The sequence below is a fragment of the Podospora pseudocomata genome, chromosome 3 (assembly GCF_035222375.1).
Source record: "Podospora pseudocomata strain CBS 415.72m chromosome 3, whole genome shotgun sequence".
Taxonomy (NCBI): Eukaryota; Fungi; Ascomycota; class Sordariomycetes; order Sordariales; family Podosporaceae; genus Podospora; species Podospora pseudocomata.
This window is the reverse complement of record NC_085887.1, coordinates 1,538,097-1,557,274: the sequence shown is the minus strand read 5'-3', so window position 1 is coordinate 1,557,274 and position 19,178 is coordinate 1,538,097. Positions and strand designations below refer to the sequence as shown.

At 54.6% G+C, this 19,178-nt stretch overlaps 6 protein-coding genes across 6 annotated transcripts; 3 read left to right on the top strand and 3 right to left on the bottom strand.

The window, feature by feature from the left end:
- Nucleotides 1-235: 235 nt before the first annotated feature.
- Nucleotides 236-4,794, bottom strand: alp4 (gamma tubulin complex Spc97/GCP2 subunit Alp4; the record flags this gene model as incomplete). The annotated part of the gene is made up of 3 exons (XM_062888730.1): nt 3,006-4,794; nt 801-2,887; nt 236-721 (listed from the first exon to the last, which is right to left on the bottom strand). Exons 1-3 carry the CDS (start codon nt 3,307-3,309, stop codon nt 236-238), a joined length of 2,877 nt encoding a protein of 958 aa, XP_062744633.1. The 5' UTR covers nt 3,310-4,794.
- Nucleotides 3,843-4,848, top strand: PUP2 (proteasome component pup2; the record flags this gene model as incomplete). The annotated part of the gene is made up of 4 exons (XM_062888729.1): nt 3,843-3,867; nt 3,952-3,964; nt 4,089-4,614; nt 4,675-4,848. The coding sequence occupies 4 exons, from the start codon at nt 3,843-3,845 to the stop codon at nt 4,846-4,848; spliced, it is 738 nt and encodes a 245-aa protein (XP_062744632.1).
- A 431-nt stretch (nt 4,849-5,279) lies between these two features.
- On the bottom strand, nt 5,280-12,159 carry QC762_304320 (uncharacterized protein; the record flags this gene model as incomplete). The annotated part of the gene is made up of 8 exons (XM_062888728.1): nt 9,950-12,159; nt 9,735-9,834; nt 9,208-9,622; nt 8,723-9,116; nt 7,321-8,686; nt 7,193-7,255; nt 6,289-7,126; nt 5,280-5,663 (listed from the first exon to the last, which is right to left on the bottom strand). The coding sequence occupies exons 5-8, from the start codon at nt 8,253-8,255 to the stop codon at nt 5,280-5,282; spliced, it is 2,220 nt and encodes a 739-aa protein (XP_062744631.1). The 5' UTR covers nt 8,256-8,686; nt 8,723-9,116; nt 9,208-9,622; nt 9,735-9,834; nt 9,950-12,159.
- A 167-nt stretch (nt 12,160-12,326) lies between these two features.
- RRP8 (25S rRNA (adenine645-N1)-methyltransferase) lies at nt 12,327-14,081 on the top strand (the record flags this gene model as incomplete). The annotated part of the gene is made up of 1 exon (XM_062888727.1): nt 12,327-14,081. One exon carries the CDS (start codon nt 12,327-12,329, stop codon nt 14,079-14,081), a length of 1,755 nt encoding a protein of 584 aa, XP_062744630.1.
- Nucleotides 14,082-14,102: 21 nt separating this feature from the next.
- On the bottom strand, nt 14,103-16,817 carry DDI1 (DNA damage-inducible protein 1). Its single transcript, XM_062888726.1, has 3 exons — nt 16,014-16,817; nt 15,332-15,945; nt 14,103-15,267 (listed from the first exon to the last, which is right to left on the bottom strand). Coding segments are annotated over exons 1-3 (1,365 nt in total). The 5' UTR covers nt 16,016-16,817; the 3' UTR covers nt 14,103-14,518.
- Nucleotides 16,818-17,128: 311 nt separating this feature from the next.
- Nucleotides 17,129-19,160, top strand: QC762_304290 (uncharacterized protein). The gene is made up of 3 exons (XM_062888725.1): nt 17,129-18,210; nt 18,270-18,770; nt 18,838-19,160. The coding sequence occupies exons 1-3, from the start codon at nt 17,896-17,898 to the stop codon at nt 18,865-18,867; spliced, it is 846 nt and encodes a 281-aa protein (XP_062744628.1). The 5' UTR covers nt 17,129-17,895; the 3' UTR covers nt 18,868-19,160.
- The last annotated feature ends 18 nt before the right edge of the window (nt 19,161-19,178 follow it).

The window sequence follows — 19,178 nt, the reverse complement described above, 5'->3', positions numbered from 1 at the left end:
AAGTTGTTCAATGATCTCATATTCATAACTTCCCCTTGCCGTTCAATACACCAACTGTCAATACCGGACTATGACAATTCCAAAATTTGCCGCTACCCTTTTACAAACATGCTTATAACATTTCAATTCCAAACCCCTCCTGCTGTGTCCCACCACCCACACTCTTTCATTCAGCCTTCATTCTCACATACACACAGAAAGAAGAAACAAGGCAGGTAGGTAAGGTAGGTAGGTTTTATACACCCCCCATCCTCACATCCCCCCCTTCCATCCCACCACCACCATTCTGCACCCCCACCCCATCCACCTGTCCCTGCCCATACTCCCCCCGTCCGGTATAGCCGCTCCCCGCATTGGCCGTGCTCAACCTCGCGCACAAACTCAAAAGCACCACCGTCTCAGTAGCCGCGTAGTGGTTCAGCGCGTCCAGCAAAATCTGCAGGTGCTTGCTGAAATTGTCCTCCCATTTCCTGATCAAGTCAAACAAGCTCGCCATCTTGTCCACTCCTTGCTGCTGCTGCTGCTGCTGCTGGCCCTCCATGAAGGAGGCATCGGTAGGTTTTTGGGAGCGGACAGACTGGAAAACCCGCCACTGCTCCTCCGACATGTTGGGCGGTCTGTGATGTCCCGAGAGGTCGGGATCCGTCTTTTCCAGCTCGCGGGATAGCCAGTTTGTGTAGGTTGCAAAGATGGTGCAGGTTTGGGTTAGTTTGGAGTGGATCTAGGCGCCACCGCACACAAGTCAGCGTAATGAAAACAATCGAGGTACACAAAGTTCACAAAAGAGGGTTTTTACTTACACGCAAGAGTTTGGAGTTCGTCAGCATACACTCCTTCAGACACGTATCCAAGAAATCGACATGATCCTGCATCAGCTCATCCACTGTCCTCGTCAACCCCGGGCGAATATGTGTCGACTTTAGTGGGTAGTGGTGGAGGTTTGGGGATGTGGTTGGTGTTGGGAGTGTTGTGCCGTTTTGCTCCCCAGCTCCCGCTTGCTGCTGCTGCTCCTGCTGAGGCGGCTTCTCCCTCTCCCTCACCCTCGCCATCAAAGCCTGCCAGTTCGGCTCAATGACCTCGGCCGTGCAGAAATACAACAGCTGTTGCACAAACACCAACATCCTCGCTCGTAACGTCCACACCCTCCTCTTCCAAATCTCCAACATCCTCGACGACGACCGATGACACCACACAAACCCGCTCGTGTGCGTCTGCCACGTCGTCGACAACTGCGACTCCAGATATCGCAACGACAGCAGATACCTGAAAAGAGCCTGATACCGCCACACCGTCTTCCTGCTCACCACCAACGACACAGGAAACGGCACCGAATAATCAATCTGCAACGACGTAAACCCATTCGCCGCCTTGTCGCTCTCCACCGGCTGGTTGCTCGTCAGCGGCTGCAGCGCCTCCCCCTGCTCTATCCCCGTGATATTCACCACCCGATGAAGGCTCTTGGTCAGGTTGATCTCGTTCATCTCCACCTTGACATCCTCCTTGAACGGATCAAGCGCAACAATGCTCCCCGGCTGCCTCAGCACCAGATCCAACAGCGACTGCAACTTCCCCGTGTTCACCGACTTGACCGGCTTCCTCAGCTCACTAGCTCCGAGCTCGAGAAAGTAAGAAAAGTAATCCGACGGATCCAGAAAGAAGTAATGCTTCAGCGACCGCAACCGTGCCGGCAGCTGATGCGTCGTCAATAGCAACTGCATCAGCGACTCATTCGCATGCGCATAGGCATTGTTGACATTGTCCAGAAACCGATTGTCGTCAAAGGAAGTCGGCACGTGCTTAACCTGCAGGCTGACATCGACGCCGCCGCATTCCCTGACCACATTCAGATATTTCCCCGCAAGCAACACCTTGTCCTTGACCCCCTCCAGCTGCGGCGGCACGTCGTGGTCTCGGATGGTATACCTCCTCTCCCAATACTCATCAGTATAATCCTGCTCCAGCCTCTCCCTCCTGATACTCCTCTGCTCCTTGATCAAAAACTCCGAATGCGGGTCATTAATCCCCCCATGGTGCAGCCACTCGTTCAGCATAGCCATGTACGGCTTGCTCGCATCCCTCAGCAGCGTCGTCAACAACGCCCTGGCCGCCGGATCACCAGACATGGACTCCAACCTCTTGGTGATCAACCCCAGCACCACCCCTCCCTTGGTAATCTTCTTGCCGGTCATGTTCCCCGGCACCAGCTCCCCCCCTTCTCGTAGCTGCTCCAAAATATGATCATAATCATCTCCGCCGTCACTACTCTCATCCGACTCATCATCCAGCAGCGCATTCCTCTTCAACAGCTCATGCGCCAGCCCATAAACCTGATGCATCATATGGCTCGTGGGCAACACATGAATATTCAACACATGCAACGTGAACGAGTCATCCGTCAAGAACTGCGTCTCCAACTGCGCAACCATGACCAAATACTCCTGCAGCAGCTTCCGTATTGACGCGCAAAGGGCGTGGTTGACGGAGCCGAATTCTTCGCGGGATTGTACGTCGACAAACGTCTCGAGAGCGGTGTAATGAGCAGCCATGCGCAGCATGGATTGGGTGAGGTCTTGCAAGGAGGGGTCGAGGCCGGGGAGGATGCGCCATGTTGGACCGGACAGCCTGTCTCGCTCCTCGTTGGGATTGTAGCCTTTGCCGAAACGAATGTATTGGCCTTCGTAGCCCATAAAGACGAATAGGAGGTCCTCGATGATGACCGCCTCTTGGGCTTCGAGGGAGAGGTCATGGAAGGGTTTCGGTTGGAGGGTCTGGGGGGCGGTGGAGGCGAGGGGTGGGATTGATATGCGGGATGCTAAGGGGGCTGTTGTGTGCGGGAGGAGGGTCGCTTCTGGTTCCCATGGGGGGCGGGTTTTTCTTTTTTTCTTTTGGTCAGCATGATGTTCATGATGAGAAGGGTGGTGTAGTAGGTTTTCTTTTTGGGGGTTTCTTTCCCATCAGGTAGAACAAGTACCAGAGGGCGGGGTTGTAAAAGCAAACATACAGACCTTGGGGTGGCGCATCCTGTCGCATATCCCGAGACCTTGGTTCAGCAGCACGCTGCTTTGCTCCCTCGCGGCGATCGGGGCTCCTCGTCCGTGTCATCAGCGTCTCCCGCGTCGTCACCTGCACCTTTTCGGTGCGGCGCTCCTCGACATGTCTGCTCGTGGAGCGGGGATTGACCGAGGTGGACCGTTTCCTCGACTCGGCATTGCTGTGCTGGTGTTGGCTGTGGCTCTGGGAAAAGCTCACTTGGTCTGGTCTGCTTCTCTTGTCTTGGAATGTCGGCGGCCTGGTGGTGCCCGACGACATTGTGTTCGTCCTCCTCTTACGGCTGCCGGTGCCGGCATTGGGCTACTGGGCAGTGATGATCACAAAATGATGTTGAACAACAACCTCTGGGCGGCAGATATGTGGTGATAAGATAGTGATTACCTCTGCCCTGCCAATGCCAAGTCGCGGGAGCTTTCCAGCCCCCAAAACGCGACAATGGCCATGGATGGATTCACGCGCCGGCTCTTTGCTGTCCCGAATCGGGACTAGCGCGGGTTTACAGCGGCAGGGCAAGGCTGGGGTCAAGGTACCTGGGTACATTTACAGGGGGCCTTCCTTCGTCTACAGTTGGTCGCCTGGCTGCCAGCGGGTGGAGAGCTTCGTAGACCTCCGTGCCTGGAGGGAGCTCACTGCCATTACAGCTTCCCCTCCACTACAGACGGGAGTATCTCACTTTCAACAACCAGCAACGACATTAACTACGATATTTTCGGCTTGAGCTGTTTTTTTGACTCTTTCCCTCCAACACCCACCGGCCACTTAATCACAACCACCCCCACAACACCGCCAAGATGTTTATGGCAAGATCAGAATACGGTACGTCCCCCTCCATCAGCTCGATCCATGCCACTTAGCAGAGTCGCATACCTCAAATCACATATAGCTAACATGTCTTTACAGATCGGGGTATCAAGTAAGCCTCTTTTCTGTCCCATTCCCTTCTCTCTCACCGATCTCTCCAACTTCAAAGTCCCCGCCATACCAGTCCAACCCATCACCAATCCAGCTAACCAACCAACCCCCCCCCCTCCCAAAAGCACCTTCTCCCCCGAAGGCCGTCTCTTCCAAGTAGAATACTCCCTCGAAGCAATCAAACTCGGCTCAACCGCCATCGGCATCTCCACCTCCACTGGCGTCATCCTCGGCGTCGAAAAGCGCGTCACCTCCTCCCTCCTCGAGACCTCCTCCGTCGAGAAGATCGTCGAGATCGACCGCCACATCGGCTGCGCAATGTCGGGCCTCCAAGCCGACGCCCGCTCCATGGTCGAGCACGCCCGCGTAGAGTGCCAATCCCACGCCTTCAACTACAACGAGAACCTCCGCGTCGAGTCCTGCACCCAAGCCATTTGCGATCTTGCCCTCCGCTTCGGCGAGAGCGCCGATGGAGAGGAGAGCATCATGTCCAGACCGTTTGGTGTGGCGTTGTTGATTGCGGGCTATGACGAGGACGGGCCCAGCTTGTATCATGCCGAGCCGAGCGGGACGTTTTACAGGTATGATGCCAAGGCTATTGGGAGTGGGAGTGAGGGGGCGCAGGCGGAGTTGCAGAATGAGTATCACAAGGTTTGCTTTCCTTGACAACATACATACAAGGGTAGAGAGGGTGCTGACGGGAAAATCCAGTCGTTGACCATCGAGGATGCGGAGACTCTGGTTCTCAAGACGTTGAAGCAGGTCATGGAGGAGAAGCTCGACTCCAAGAATGTCCAGCTTGCTAGCGTCACCAAGGAGCGCGGGTTCAGAATATACACGGATGAGGAGATGGCTGCGGTGGTGGAGAGGCTTCCTGCGAACTAGGCGGCCGCGGGTGGGGCTGCTCCTCCTCCTTCTGCTTTTACTGGGGGTGGTGTGGATATGGAGGTTGAGATTAGGGGGTTGTGAGCCGGGAGATAGAGATGGTGAACTGTTCTTGATCTCTTCCAGCTGAGCATGTTTCGAGAATAGAGCTGGGTTTTTTGCTGGTGAACTAAGGGTAAATGGAACGAAATGGAGAAAGCTGTATCATGTGAAACTCTTGCTCTTCCTGTACCTGTCTGGTAGGTACTATCTATTTTGTTGTACAAGATATTTTGACCTGTAAGTGATGTATATATCCCTGTTTTTTTTTTGTCTTCCGGGCACCCCTTCTGAAAATCAACACCGAAACACCATCGTAAACCGAACAACAACCGCAGATCAAGCAAACCTCCCTTTTCAATGGTATCTTGCAGCCCCCTTTTACCCCCCCTCTAGTTCCCCCCCCTCCTCCTCTTCTCATCCTCCTCCTCAACAATTACCAGTTCATCCAAATCCCGCTCCACGCTCAGCAGCCCAAGCGCGTAGTGAGCTTGTTCTGTTTTTGCCAGGACGAGTTTCCCGTCTGGGGCTTCTTCCGAGGCTTCAATCTCGCGGATCCGGCGGTCGATGCGCCGGGGACGGTTCCAGATGTTGTCTGGGAATAGGGGGCCGAGCTCGGGGGGTGAGTGGTAGGGTGGGCCGCGGCCGAGGGAGGCGGCTTTGTTCCAGCCGGACTCGCAGCCGTCGGCGATTTGGCGGGCGGATTGCCAGCCTGTTAGCCGGGCTATGTCGCGGAGGCGGCGGATGGTGAAGTGGCGTTGGGGGAGGGATTGGAACTGGGATGTTAGCGAGATTTATCTACAAAGTTGATGAGGGATGTGCTGGCGATGAGGGAACCAAGGGGGGTGGAGGTTGGGGTGGGTGGTGAAGACGATGATGATGATGGCGATGATGACAACACGGGAGAAGAGGTTGACGTCTACCATGTACATGACGACGGTGAGGCTCGCGAGGAGGGACAATAATGTCTAATCATGTACATGGCGACGGCAACCTCAGAAGACAAAACAAAACAAAAAGGAAATCTAGTAGTGTACATGATGACGAAGAGAAACAAAAGACAAGAAAAAAATCTATCGTGTACATAGTAATACAACACTCTTTAAGAAAAAAAAATAAAAAATAAAAAATAAAAAAAAAAGATAAAAAGAAAAGAAGAAAAAGTTGGACAAGGAAATCTAATCACATCCACCAACAAAAAAGGGGATCATCATAATACGTCTGGAAGAACCCATCATCATCATCATCATCATCATCATCATCATCATCATCATCATCATCATCACAGCATCAAAAACAAAACAAAAAAAGAGGTCATCCCACCGAACTACTCGGCGACCCCAACCCCCCACCCCCCCCCAGCAACAACAGCGGAAAAGGACAAACAGGAAACCCCCTTACCTGCACCCCCGCCACAAACAAGCAAAAACAGCTCTCTATAAACGCCGCACCCACCAGCGTGCTCACAGCACTAACATGCGTGGTATCCTCATGCAACCCCGCCGCGATCCTCGCAATCTCATTAGCCCACCTCCCCGTCTGCTGCGCCGCCATGCCGGCGGCATATATCGCAATCGGGGGCATCGACGGGTGGCTTCTGTGCAAAATAATCAGGCCCATGTAGTAATTCATCCATATCCCCGCGATGCTGTAAGTCCTGTAGATCAAAGCTGGGCCAAAGGGGGTCATGTCCGGGGGCGCAAAGTCAGGACCCATGGGCTCAAAGTCGGGGCCGAGCTTGGAGCGGAAGAGCTCAAAGGCGGCGCGGATGGATTCCCATTCTTGGAGGGCTTTGGCGGTCGAGGTGGAGAAGTCTTCTGGTTCTTCCGAGGAGGAAGAAGAGTCCGGGGGAGGGGTGGACTCCCGGGGTGGAGAGAAACCTTTGGGGATGTCGAAGGTGCCCGAGGAGGGCATTAGGCCGGTGAAGGGGGGTGGAGATGCACCTCTTCCCTGGCCGGGTCCCGGGGGGCCGCCGGGGAAGGTTCCGGGCGGGCCACCCGGGAAGCCTCCAGGGGGGCCGGCACCAGGAGGACCACCGCCGGGAAATCTTTCTGGGGGACCACCCTCAAAACCGCCAGGAGGACCACCCGGGGGACCACTACCAGGAGGACCGCCAGGACCACCCGGAGCCCCGGGCGGCGGCCCATACTTCCTCGCCTTCCTCTTCCTCGTCAAATCCTTCGACGCAAAACTCGCCAACCGTCCCAATAACAACATCAAATGGTCAAAAGTCCCATAACTACCCAACTCAAGTCAGCCTTCTACCACCATCTCAACCCAAACACCACCCCCCCTCAAAACTTACATCGAATCAATCTTCCCAAACGGCCCCCTAGGAATACACTGCGTCCACGCCTCATAATTCATGCTGTTCGCCAAACGTCGTCAGTCCACCATCCCTTCATCTCTAACCCAAGAAAAAAAAACACTTACAAAGGCCTCGTCCCCCCCAGAAAACTCTGATAAATATCCATCTTGCAATACCACCAATACAAATCCCTAATCTGCTCATACTTTTCAACATCCCTCTCCGTCAACCTCCTCACCCTCTCCTCCCCCCCAACAACAACATACCCCTCCCCCCCGCCATAATCAACCTTCAACCCCGTCAGACTCTCAATAAACTCCGTGTCCGGCTCCGGCCAGTCATCCTTTTGCTCATGATGACGCGAGTCGAAACAAAGCTCATCACACTGGTGATTGCGCCTCGCTTGCTCTCGCTGTCTCCGCTTAAGAGTGAGAATATCACGCGTCATTTGCCGTAGGGGAAGCTCCTTCAGGATCGCGCGAGCGCCCCACATGTGTTTACACCATTTATCGTGATCCGAGTTCCACACCTCGTAGAAGCCAAGCAGCAAAGTAGCTGCCAGAGTGGCTGGTTGGATCCGTCGAGTAGGGCTTTGGTAGTTCTTGGCGATACGTCGGAGACTCAAGTGGTAGTGCTTCATCGCTGCTGTTGGGGGGTGGCCCTGGAGCTTGGCCATTTGCAGACTACCCAGCGCGAGCATCGCCTGCATGAGGGCCGGGTGGTTGAACGCCATGATGGGGAAAGTATCTGGTGATGGAGATATTAGCAAGGGGTGTCCGGTTGGCAGGCAGAGATGGGCGAAAAAAGTCGTGGTAAAACTAACAGGTCCAGATGTGTTGCCGCTCCTTGGCGACGGGCTGTCCTTGGAACATGGGGGTGGGGTCAAAGGGGTGGCGCTCGTAGAGAGACATGCTTTGGCCTGTGACGTTGACAAAGTACCAGAAGATGGCGGCGGTTTGGGAGTCGTTGAGGGGTGAGTTGGCTGACGACGGGATGTACGTGTCAAGGACGTTGGTGGCATTGTGACCGGCAAAGGACCGGATGTGAACGCCGTAGGCATCACCGTCGGTGTCGAGACGCCGAGCCACGAGGATACCGAGATCGTTGGATTCGAGATGGCTGCTGTGCGGGTCTATCGGCCCTTGTTCATCGTCTGATGCCATCATGGAAGCTTCATCGTCAGACTGCCAATATCCTTCTTCCACAGACACAGTGCCGCTGAGTGCCGCTGCCGTATCTGGCGAAGCCAACTGTTGTGCCTCAACACTCTGCCGGATCTCTTGGCCATGGCCATGGCCATAGCCCTGGTCATGGGGATGGGGTTGAGGATGAGAATATTGACCATGGTGACCATGAAGGGGGGAGACATGTCCAATAGCGCTAACCGGCTGTTGAGTCTGAACTCCATAATAGTCCGAGAAGGGCAACCGGTCCCCAGGTGAAGGATACTGATCGGGATACTGACCAGTATTGGGAGTCAAGAGCGGCGGGCTGGGCAAGTGATGCTGTGGCTCGAGGTGCTGCGGGCTAGGCAAGTGATGTTGTTGTGGGTCGATGTGATGCGGGCTAAAGAGGGGTGGCCCAGCGATAGAATGGTTGGAAGGTCCAGCAAAGCCCTGAGAGTAAGGGTGCGTCCCGGTACCAGAAAAATCAACGGATAGCGGCTTGGGAGCAATAGCGGCAAGCGGTCCTTGTGACGAGGCAGCCTTGGTTTGTGCTTCCGAGAGCTGAGCGTTCAGAAGGGCCTCCTGGGCCTGCTGATGGTACACAGGATGTCCCCAAAGGTGGCCAGAAGGAAACGGCCCCATAGACTCCTTGAAGACAATGCGCTGGTTGTATCCCTCACATTGTCTCTTGGACTTGATGCAGTTCCCGCAGGTGGGCTTGCCCTCGTCGCATTTGATTCGCCGTCTGCGGCAAGCTAAAAAGGGGAGTCAGCGGGAGCCCTGCACAGGATTTTGAAGAGTGAGGCCCGCTCATCAGTGACACCCAAACTCATGGTAAACACTTACTGAGGCAGCCAGTCTTGGTTCTCTTTCTGACTGTTGTCTTTTTCGGCGGCTGGTTTCCCTTGCCATTGGGCGGCTCAGAGGGATCATTGCCGGAAGGAGGCTCGGGCGAAGGAGCAGACTTTGGGGCTTGTGCCTCCAGGGTGTCGACGTCCATGATAGTTGGTGTAAGTCAAAAAAAAGGGGGTAATTGTGTAGAGTATGCAGAAAGAAAAACGGCGAGTGAAGAGCTTTACAGGGAAAGCGGTGTGACGGATCTGTGCTAGTGAAAACTCAGCGCGTTCACATGATAAACTCGAGGCTGTCTGGCGAATATATCATGAGTTTATAGTCCCTTGATCTGACCAAGACAAGAGGGCAATGGGGGGCGGGAGACGGGTAATAAATCTCCGCCGCGGTGCCCAGATACTCACACAAACTATGTAGGTAAGGTCAGTATGTAGAGTAGAATGGGGCGGATCAGATGCCGTAGGTGATGCACCTCACCGGAACGGACTGAGACAAGCTGGTGTAACGAGATTGTGAATTACCTTGGGAGAAGGTCGCCTTGTATTGATCCCGGCGAAGTCAGAGTATGATCCGAATTGGTGCAGCTATCTGCAGGACACAACAGGACGCGGAGAGGTTTCGCTAACTTGTTGATTAGCTGAATGGAATAGACCAGTGCCGGCCGAAACAGCCCCAGGTACCCGTTGGGTGTAAGATGGCGTAGCCTGGCAGCCCGCCCGCGGTGAGGATGACAAACAATAGCCGTTGAGGCTGATATCGACGAGCAGCGTTGTATGGGTAGGTGATATTCGTTTATATGTAGTGTGTAGATATCTAGGCCGTCTCTCTTTGTTGTGGTATAGTGGTAACTAGGTGGCGGACGTGGTGTGTCAGGCGGAACAAGCCGGGGGGTGGAGAGGGGGGGGGGGAGCGTGGCTTCGGCCGAGTGCTCTCACTCACTCTCTCACTTGAAGGAGAGAGACAGAGGCGTGGGCGGTATGCTATGGAGGGAGAAAGGAGAGCAGATCGAGAGGTGTGGCGCTGTATGATGGCATCACGGGCCGATGGTGCTCGAAGAGATTCTGGTGCGAGGACAGATCGGGCGCTCGCAATTCTCACTTGTTGCTTGGCGAGGGGAGAGTCGCATCGCAGCACGGGGCGGCCACCGCAAGCTGGAGAGCTGGGCAAGCATCGTGAGGTGGGGCAGCCTCAACGGGCCAAGAGATTGGCGCCACTTTCCTACAGTCCCCTAACACTAGAACATGGGCCAGAACGGTGAAGTTGCGGGACCTACAGGTTAGCTGATGCAGCCTGTATGCGTGCTCCATGTGCAGCTGTTGCGCCTTGACAGGATGATGGAGGGTGAATGTCCCCTCAAGATGCCCCCCCGCGCGCTCCAGCTCTCAGTCTCACAAGGTCAGGTACACTTCTCTGTCAGTCCAGCTCTGGGGGACGGGAACAAGCCGTCCCGTCCATCGTCACCACGGGCGTTCTAAAAAAGTAACCCCCCCCTCCTTCGACACGTCAGGTATAATGGTATATCCCTCGGGACGAGTCCTGATGCCGGCGTTGCCGCTGCTGCCGTTGTGTGGCCCGCGCTACCTGTCAGTCAGTTCACCTAGTACCGTACTATGGACCTCCAACTAAACTCGGTGGGGACGTGACAGCGTGACACGAGCGGACCAGGAACACCGCTGCAGTTTTATGACATGAAGATGGACGCTTTCGAGTTGGTCTGCAGCTCTGTGGCGTCAAGCCGTCCCACCGTTCAAGGTCAGGGTCGAGGTGGTGCCGTGTGACGCAAACTAGTGTAGGTGATAACAAGATGCAGAAGCGAAACTGGTGAGTGTATGAAGAAGTGTGTGTGAACTCCTGAGTGGAGGTGGATAGGGTGATGGGATGGACCAAGCATACCCCGATAATCCCCCACTCTTGCTCCCCTCCATCAAGAGCACAAGTTCCTCTCTGTCCCAACCAAACATCCCGCCTCGTTAATCTATGGAATATTCTCTGCGGCTTCCATGCCTAAATTATCATGCATCTCTTCACATGATAGGGCTTTTCAGCTCCGACTGCCGCTCTATGGATATTCAAAAAAGTAAACTGCAACATCGAACACCTCCGGGCGCCCGCTCAACGGCCGTCCATCACTAGTAAATCTTGGCGTGGTAACGGTGAGCGAGAAGCCGAAACGGTTGCCAAGTGCTCTTTGGTATCATGGCACCAAATTTTGTGGCCATCAGAAGCTGTAAAGGGCCGATACTCCCCATGAACAAGTCGCACTGCAAACCCAGACTGGCTTTCTTTGTATAGAAAAATGCTGTGTATCCCGCGGGCCGTCTGAATACTTCCGGTCTTATTCTGGCTTCAATCTGTGTCAAACACTGGATCTGCGAGATTGCTTTGGATAACCAAGACAAAAGACATGTGAAGTTGCGTTGTGTGTGTGTGTGCGGCGAGCCCGGGGTCCTGCATAGGTAGCTTCGAACTCGAGGTACAGTAGAAAAAGTAAGCACGGAGAGATGCCGGAGAGATAGATGCACGGCAGAATGCATTGACGGCCGAGAATGCGAGGTTCTTGACGAGAATGGTCAAGATGTATGACGATCGAGAACTGACATATGCTGGATTGGATCAGGACATGGAATAACTAAGCTCCACGATCAACTGATGCCCCAAGCTTCAAAAAAACGGGCCTGGGATTCTGTGAGGAGATTCTCTTCAACATCGGCCAAACCGGATGACACCTCCGTTGTTGTCGTTGCATGTCCCAAACCGGACAAAGAGTCCAGGGATCAGCTGTCAGTTTCGGCCGCAAGGCTGAAGAAGCACAGAGGCGGGAGGGACACAGCATATGATTGTTAATTTGGGGTGGGAAACCGAGGCATGTTCGCAGAAGAAGATGGTTGTGAAACTTCACAGGACACCTCACGGCAGCTTGGGCCGTTGATCTCCACCGCACGGTCCACTCAAGCTTTAACCCCAATGTGGGGGCTGACGGCTTGCCGATCCTGGCCCCACTAAATTTTTCTTCGTCTTTTGGACGACAGCAACAGGCGACAGACAACAGACTGCCAGCGCAACTGCGGCCAGCCACCAATCCAGTCCAACCGCCAGTTCTTTCGACTGCCATCATGTTTCCCGTCAAAGGCCTGAGTATCTCGGCCGAGAAACTCAAAATCGAGACCGAGAACGGTGCCGTTCCGGTGAATGCCGCTCCCGCCCCGGCCTCGAAACCTGCAAGGAAGCGCAAAAGACCAAACCAGCAGAATGTGACGGCCGACAACTTTGCTGATCTCTGGGACCAAGTCATCGAGCACAAGGAGGCTCCCAAGCCAGCGACCAAGCCGCGGAGCAAGCAGGAGGCAAAGCGCCAGAAGACAGACCATCAGCCCGCCCCCAAGCATACCGCCCAAGCTGAAGAGAAGAGCGAGGACAACACCCCCAAGAAGGCCAAGAAGCAGAAGCAAAAGAAGAAGTCTGTAGCCCCATCTGAGAACGCCGAGGATGACTTCAATGGCTTCGACGACGAGGAAGACAAGACCCCGAAGCCCACACCCGCCGCCGCCCAAGACACCGCCACCGGCAAGAAGAACAAGAAAGACAAGAAGCAACAACCCCCCAAGGTCGACAACGATGCCCAAACCAGAGTCACAGCACCACCACCAAAACCAGCTGCCTCAACCCCCGCCCCAGGCCCCAAACTCACTCCCCTCCAAGCCTCCATGCGCGAAAAGCTCATCTCGGCCCGCTTCCGCCACCTAAACGAAACCCTCTACACCCGCCCCTCCAAAGAATCCTTTTCCCTCTTTTCCACTTCCCCCGAAATGTTTTCCGAATACCACGAAGGCTTCCGCCGCCAAGTCGAAGTCTGGCCCGAAAACCCAGTCGACATTTACATCTCCGACATCAAGACCCGCGCCCCCCTCCGCCAACCACCCAAATCCCACCCCGCCCTCCCAACCGCCATCCCCCTCCCGAGGGACTTTTCCACCAAAATCTGCACCATCGCCGACCTAGGCTGCGGCGACGCGAAGCTAGCCGCCACCCTCCAACCGCTCCTCAAAAAGTCGAAGCTCCAGATCCACAGCTTTGACCTCCAAACGGGGGGCAACCCCCTGGTCACCAAAGCCGACATTGCCAACCTCCCGCTTGAGCCCGGGACGGTGGACGTGGTGGTTTTTTGCCTCGCGCTGATGGGGACGAACTGGACTGATTTCATCGAGGAGGCGTATCGGATTCTTCGTTGGAAGGGGGAGCTCTGGGTGGCGGAGATTAAATCCAGGTTTTCCAGCCCTGGCGGGTCAGGGACGACGCAGCCGGCAAAGGTTGTGTCACACTCCGTGGGCAACAGGAGGAAGAATAACAAGCCGAATGCTAAGCAGCTTGCTGAAGAGGAGGCTGCTGATTTGGCCGAGTTGGCGGAGCATGTCGATGGGGATGTGCCCCCCGTTCAGAAATCGAGCAGCACGGATATTTCGGCTTTTGTGGCTGCGCTGCAGGGGAGGGGGTTTTTGCTGAATAGGGATATGGGGGAACATGCGGTTGATATGAGCAATAAGATGTTTGTTAGGATGAGCTTTGTCAAGGCTGCGCCTGCGCTGGTGGGGAAGTGCTCTGACCCCAAGGCGCTGGAACGGGAGGCGCGGTTCAAGGAGCAGAGGGAGGTGGAGAAGAAGCTGGGGCCGAATGCGAGTCGGTTGGGGAAGGATAGGGGGTTTGGGGCGTTGGGTGGGTTCAAGGATAGGAAGAAGGAGAAGGAGACGAGGGCGGAGGTGGTGGAGAATAGGAAGAAGTTTGTGGGGACGGGGAGGGAGCAGAGGGAGGAGGAGGAGAGGAAGAGGAGGGAGATGGCGATTTTGAAGCCTTGTGTTTACAAGTTGAGGTAGATTCTTTTTGTTGTAGGTAGGGTATGCATGGGGGTGATGGTAATGGTAGATAAAAGCAAGGGCAATTAGGTACGGCAAGATACGTCAAGTTATGGGATCCAGTAAGAGAAAACAAACGGGGGTTTAGATATGAATGAGCGTTGTTTGACCTTGTGAGGCTCGACGTGAAGTTCGGTAGATAGATAGGTTGGCACACACAAGCTCATCAATTCCTGCCCAAACGCTACTTCACTGACTCCCAATTCTAAAGAGGACTTTTCTCTCTTTTCCCGTCTTGTTTTTGTGTGTGTAATTCCAGCAAAGGAAAAAACCCAGGTAGGTCCGAAATATCTATCACAAACCGAGCGCAAGTTCAAAAAAAACACGCTATGCTACCTACGAAAGCTTTGCGCCAACGATCCAGGAGTTCGGCATGGTACCAGATCCCATAATCCCTCTTAAGCCTCGAAAATCAAACTGGCAGCATACTCAACATTACCACCAGTAGCCTCCAAGGCCTGAATAGCCTGCTGCTCCGAGGCCCCCAGAGCCTTGAGCTGCTCGATATGCTCCCGGGGGAATCGCGAAGTTTGCTGCTGCTGCTGTTGTTGTTGTGGTGGTGGCTGTTGCTGCTGTGGCTGAGGCCGCGAGGGTTGAACGGGCGCTGCGGCGGGAGCAGCAGGTGGTGCCTCAGCCTGAGGGACTGGTGAACCAGGAGCCGGAGCACCTGGGGCAGTGACAGCTCCGGTCCGTTGGCCGATCGTAGTACCGGCGGGACCGGGAGCAGTTGGCTCTTTTTGTACTTGCTCCTCGACATCCCTCGGGATGTCAGCCTCTCCCAAGAAAGGCACAACCTCCCCCTGAATGACCAGCGCGTTCTTGGCCAGGTCGATGCAAGCCTGATAACGCTTCAACATGTCCAAGCCGAGCAGGAGCTCCACCGTCTTACCCTCCATGACTGTGAAGCTGCAGGGAAGAAAGAGAGGGCCAATCTTTATTTGGGCCGAGTGGACACGGCCGAGAATGTTGGCTGTCCCGACACCCTTAGCGATACCAGCAAACCGCTTGTCAACCAGCCTCATGATACCGCAGGCTTCAGCACAACTCGGGCTCATGATAGTGGCCTGAGCGCCAGAGTCAACAAGAGCCTTGACCTTGTGCCCGTTGACCTCGACGTCGAGGTACAGCATATGCACATAACCGAAAACTGACATTTTGTTAGAGAGGTGCTCTTGTAAGGACCGCTGGTACAAATAGTCAAAGAAACCTACCCTCGGGGTTATGCTCAATGGCATTTTGAAGGTTCTCCATGACACGCTCTTGCCGGATCATCTCTTCGATCTTCCTTTGAGCTTCCACATCAAACGGATCCTCATTCAGCCTCGCAATCATCCGGTGACGCTCAGCCCGCTCCCGCCTCTCAACATCATACTGGCTGTTGAAGATTTGGGCGAACCTGACCGGATCGTCCAGCGCACCAGCCCACTGTGGTGATGAGTTCTCCACCTCTCGCCGAAGAGCTGGGTTGCCAAGAATCTGAAGACGGACGGTCTCGGGGTCTTGTGCTCCTGAAGGCGCCTGCGCTTGCTGACGAGACGGTCCTGCTTCCCCCTGTCCTGTTGGGATTCCGGTGCTACCACGAATGTCGCGAACGTGGAGGGCCATCATGTCGCCATCGTCGACGTTCAATTCGGCCAGTGTCTTGGAATTGTCGTTGATGAGCTTGCCATTATGGTACAGGTGTTGGGAGGTGGAGGGGTGGCCGGTTTCGACTTGGATCGAGCTTCGGAGGGTCTCGATGGTCATCTCCGGGTAGACGTCCAGAGACAGGAGGTCCTGGTCGTCCGCCTGGGTTTCGGCGTTTGTGATTGTGAGCGTGATGCGCCTGGTGTTCGTGAGTAACCTGTCACCAGGAACGTTTGACGTGATAAAAGGTAAAAAGAATCGACTTACATGTTGTCGAGTCTGGCGCAAGCGGAGAGACCGTCGATGGTAGTGGAACTAAACGGAACAAGTACGAGTGGTTGCAAGCGTTGGGATCAATGCCACCGGAAGAGAATCTAAAAGTAAAAATTTCAAGTTTCGAAGAGAGGAAAAGTCAGTCGAGGCGGTGGGTGTTGTGTTTGTCAACAGTCAAGCTCCGTTGTATGCTGTGGCACGAGGGGCAGCCCGAGGTAAGGCCTCAAGCTAAGTCGGTGACGGAGGGGCTCCAGTTTCCTTTCCGAGAAAGGCACCGCTAAAGCCTTGGACGGATAGCTAGAACCAGGGGGGCATAGGCTCCCTAAGATACCTGATTGGAGGGTCCAGACCTTTTGCTAGCCTGGGGAGCGTGGGTAGAGACACGGAAGACGACCTGAGACTTCCAGAGTTCCCTTCAACCTTTTTTACGCCATTTCCAGTTTTTACAATCACCAATCACCAATCCGACACAGATGGCCATACCTGTGCGGCTGTACACTTCTAACACACTAAGATGCATTTAAGCTTCGCAAGCAGTGCTTCATGCCCTGAAGCCGCAGTAGCGTTGTCGACCTGCCTTAGCATCCTACCTCTGCTGCTGAGCTGAGAGATGGAAGTTATTGGAAGCCCATCGAGGTTCTTCTATGCAGCAGGCAAGCTTCCCCGGGTGGACACATGGCCAGGTTTTCTCAGGCACTGAACAGTCAGTGTAGCGGTGTACATTGGAGTCCAATGCCGAGCGAAAGGCCGTCCGTAAGACACGCGCTGCTGCCTCGTCTAGGCATCATGGATGCTGTTCATGACTGACCATCAGCAACAACTTGCAGGCTTCAGCGTTGGGATGAACTTTTCACCCTCGCAAGCTGGGGGCTCTTCAACCGGGCGACAAGGGCATCGAGTATATGCATCAGGGGATCAGTTGACCCCCCATGTATGCATCGATTGCAGCAGAGCTGGATGCAAGGCGCTCCGTCCGGTATTGGCTCGCTTGATAGATCACAACATGTTGGGACACCTAGAGACGGGACGACTGACTCTTTTTTATCTCTTGCATGCAGCGCTCTGCATGACTGCTACACCCTTTCTCTTTTTTGTCAGATTCTCAGTGAGAATTGTTTTTCGCACAGACGACTACATCTTCTCGATCTCCCTCTTGAGCCAGCTGAGGAAGAGATCGCCTCAAAAGGCCGTCTCAGGATCTCACCATCTCAGAAGCTTATCGGTGACGTCAGCCCGACCCATGTTTGGCGTTGTGGATATTTCACGGAGATGGAGGGGGCGGGGTAAGTCACGGAGTGCCTGCCGGCATCCCTTGACCACGCCGTCAACACCGTTGTCGTTCTGATCGGCGCCGCCAACGTTGGATATTGACACCTGCAAACGTCAGGGTCCACCAGGGGTCCTGTTTGACAGGCGAATGACAGCAAAATTCCACTGACCGAGGGGCAAAGGCGTCTTCTGTCGTTCCCTTTTGCAAGTTCCCCCTCGCAGGGTGGATCTGCAGCTTAGACATTTGGGGATCTCATGACTGGTTTGTGGAAGTGAGTTTGGGCACCCATACTGCTCCGTTGACGCTTGGCCTTCGTACCTTCTTCCCAGCCTGGTGGTAAAGAGTACCGGTGATACAACGTTGCTTCGCTCGGTTCTTGACCGTTTCCACCTTACAACCTCGAGGCATCAAGTTTGATATCTTTTGAATACCTAGCCGATCATCTCTCCATTGTGTTTATCATCATCACAAGTCATTTCGCGTGTCACTGGCTTTGACTTGACCACGTGGTGTAATATTGGATTTTCTTATTCATATTTCACCGCAGACTTCACTGTGTAGCTAGCACAGCGGCACACGACACAGCACAGCATCCCGTTTTCAAACATGGTCTCCCAAATTGAACAACAGCCGGCGAGGGAGGACGTCAACCCTCCAACCACAGCCAGCCCAGGCCCCGTCGATGGAGACCAAGCCATTGACGAGTCCTCCGATGCCGACGGGGACTTTGCCCAACTGCAAAAGACACTCAGTCAGAAGCGACGAGCAGAGAAAGACTCTCCCGAGTCGAGGCTTCAGAAGGCACTTCCGTTCCCCTTTCTCCCAAACATCAGACCCCTGACCGTCTCTGACGCACCGTCATGCGTGCAATTGGAGAACGCCGCCTTCCCCAACCCTGACCATAGGGCGTCCCCTGAGAAGGTAAAACCCATGGTTCTTTTCTCAACATATCAATGAGGCTTTGCTAACACCCTTCCCAGTTCGAATACCGCCTCACCACCTGCCCCGAACTCTCCCTCGGCGTCTTCTGTACCGTCATCCCCTCCCAGCTTCCCTCCTCCTGCAAGCTCCCCACCCTTTCCACCGCCCGCCCGGTGGAAACCGACCGGGCTGATGGCGCCGTGTCGGTGCTACTGGCGCATATCGTCTCCACTCGTGGGACTGGCAAAGTCGTCAGTGACGCTGATATGGACTACCCCAAAGACTGGCGGACACGACAAGGGAAGTCTGCCGAGGTGGGCCATCAGGAGACGGGGGGGCTGGTGGCGCTGCATTCACTTGCTGTTTTGCCTGGACTTCAGGGATGCGGGATAGGCAAGATGATCATGAAGGCGTATTTGCAGCAGGTGAAGGGTATGGGGCTGGGGGAGGGGGTGGGATTGATTTGCCAGGATTATCTGGTGGGATATTATGAGAGGTTTGGGTACAAGAACCTGGGGCCAAGCAAGGCGCAGTTTGGGGGTGGGGGGTGGAATGATATGGTGAGTGCTTTGCTGTTGTGAATTCATGAGAGAGGTGTTGTGGAGGACTAACGAAGTTGTTTTGCAGGTGTTTGATCTTTCTGGGAAACCAGAGTAGTGTTTCTGATATCTTCCAATGGCAACAGACTGCTATACGAGGCAGCGACTGGACATGGATTCCGAGCAGCAGAATAGGGAGATCCGAACCAACTTGGACCTCCTTTTTGAAATAGACAGGGGATATGTAACCGCTGATGTCGAAAACATGGTGACTTTCGTGTGAGGATTACCTTGCTGTTGCACGGGCATAGTGACTCGATTCCAGGATCAGACAGCTTCGACGCAGTCCTCAGAAGTCCCATTAAAGATGACCGGCATCCCCTCATCTTGATCTAGAAGCCTATCTCTGCCATATTTTTTCATTTCCTT

Excerpts from the sequence above, each read along its gene's own strand:
- DDI1 (XM_062888726.1), bottom strand. Across the intron at positions 15,268-15,331 it reads CATTGAGCATAACCCCGAGG|TTTTCGGTTATGTGCATATG; the intron begins GTAGGTTTCTTT and ends ACAAAATGTCAG.
- QC762_304290 (XM_062888725.1), top strand. The coding sequence starts at position 17,896 with ATGGTCTCCCAAATTGAACAACAGCCGGCGAGGGAGGACGTCAACCCT. Across the intron at positions 18,211-18,269 it reads ATAGGGCGTCCCCTGAGAAG|TTCGAATACCGCCTCACCAC; the intron begins GTAAAACCCATG and ends CACCCTTCCCAG. Across the intron at positions 18,771-18,837 it reads GTGGGGGGTGGAATGATATG|GTGTTTGATCTTTCTGGGAA; the intron begins GTGAGTGCTTTG and ends GTTGTTTTGCAG.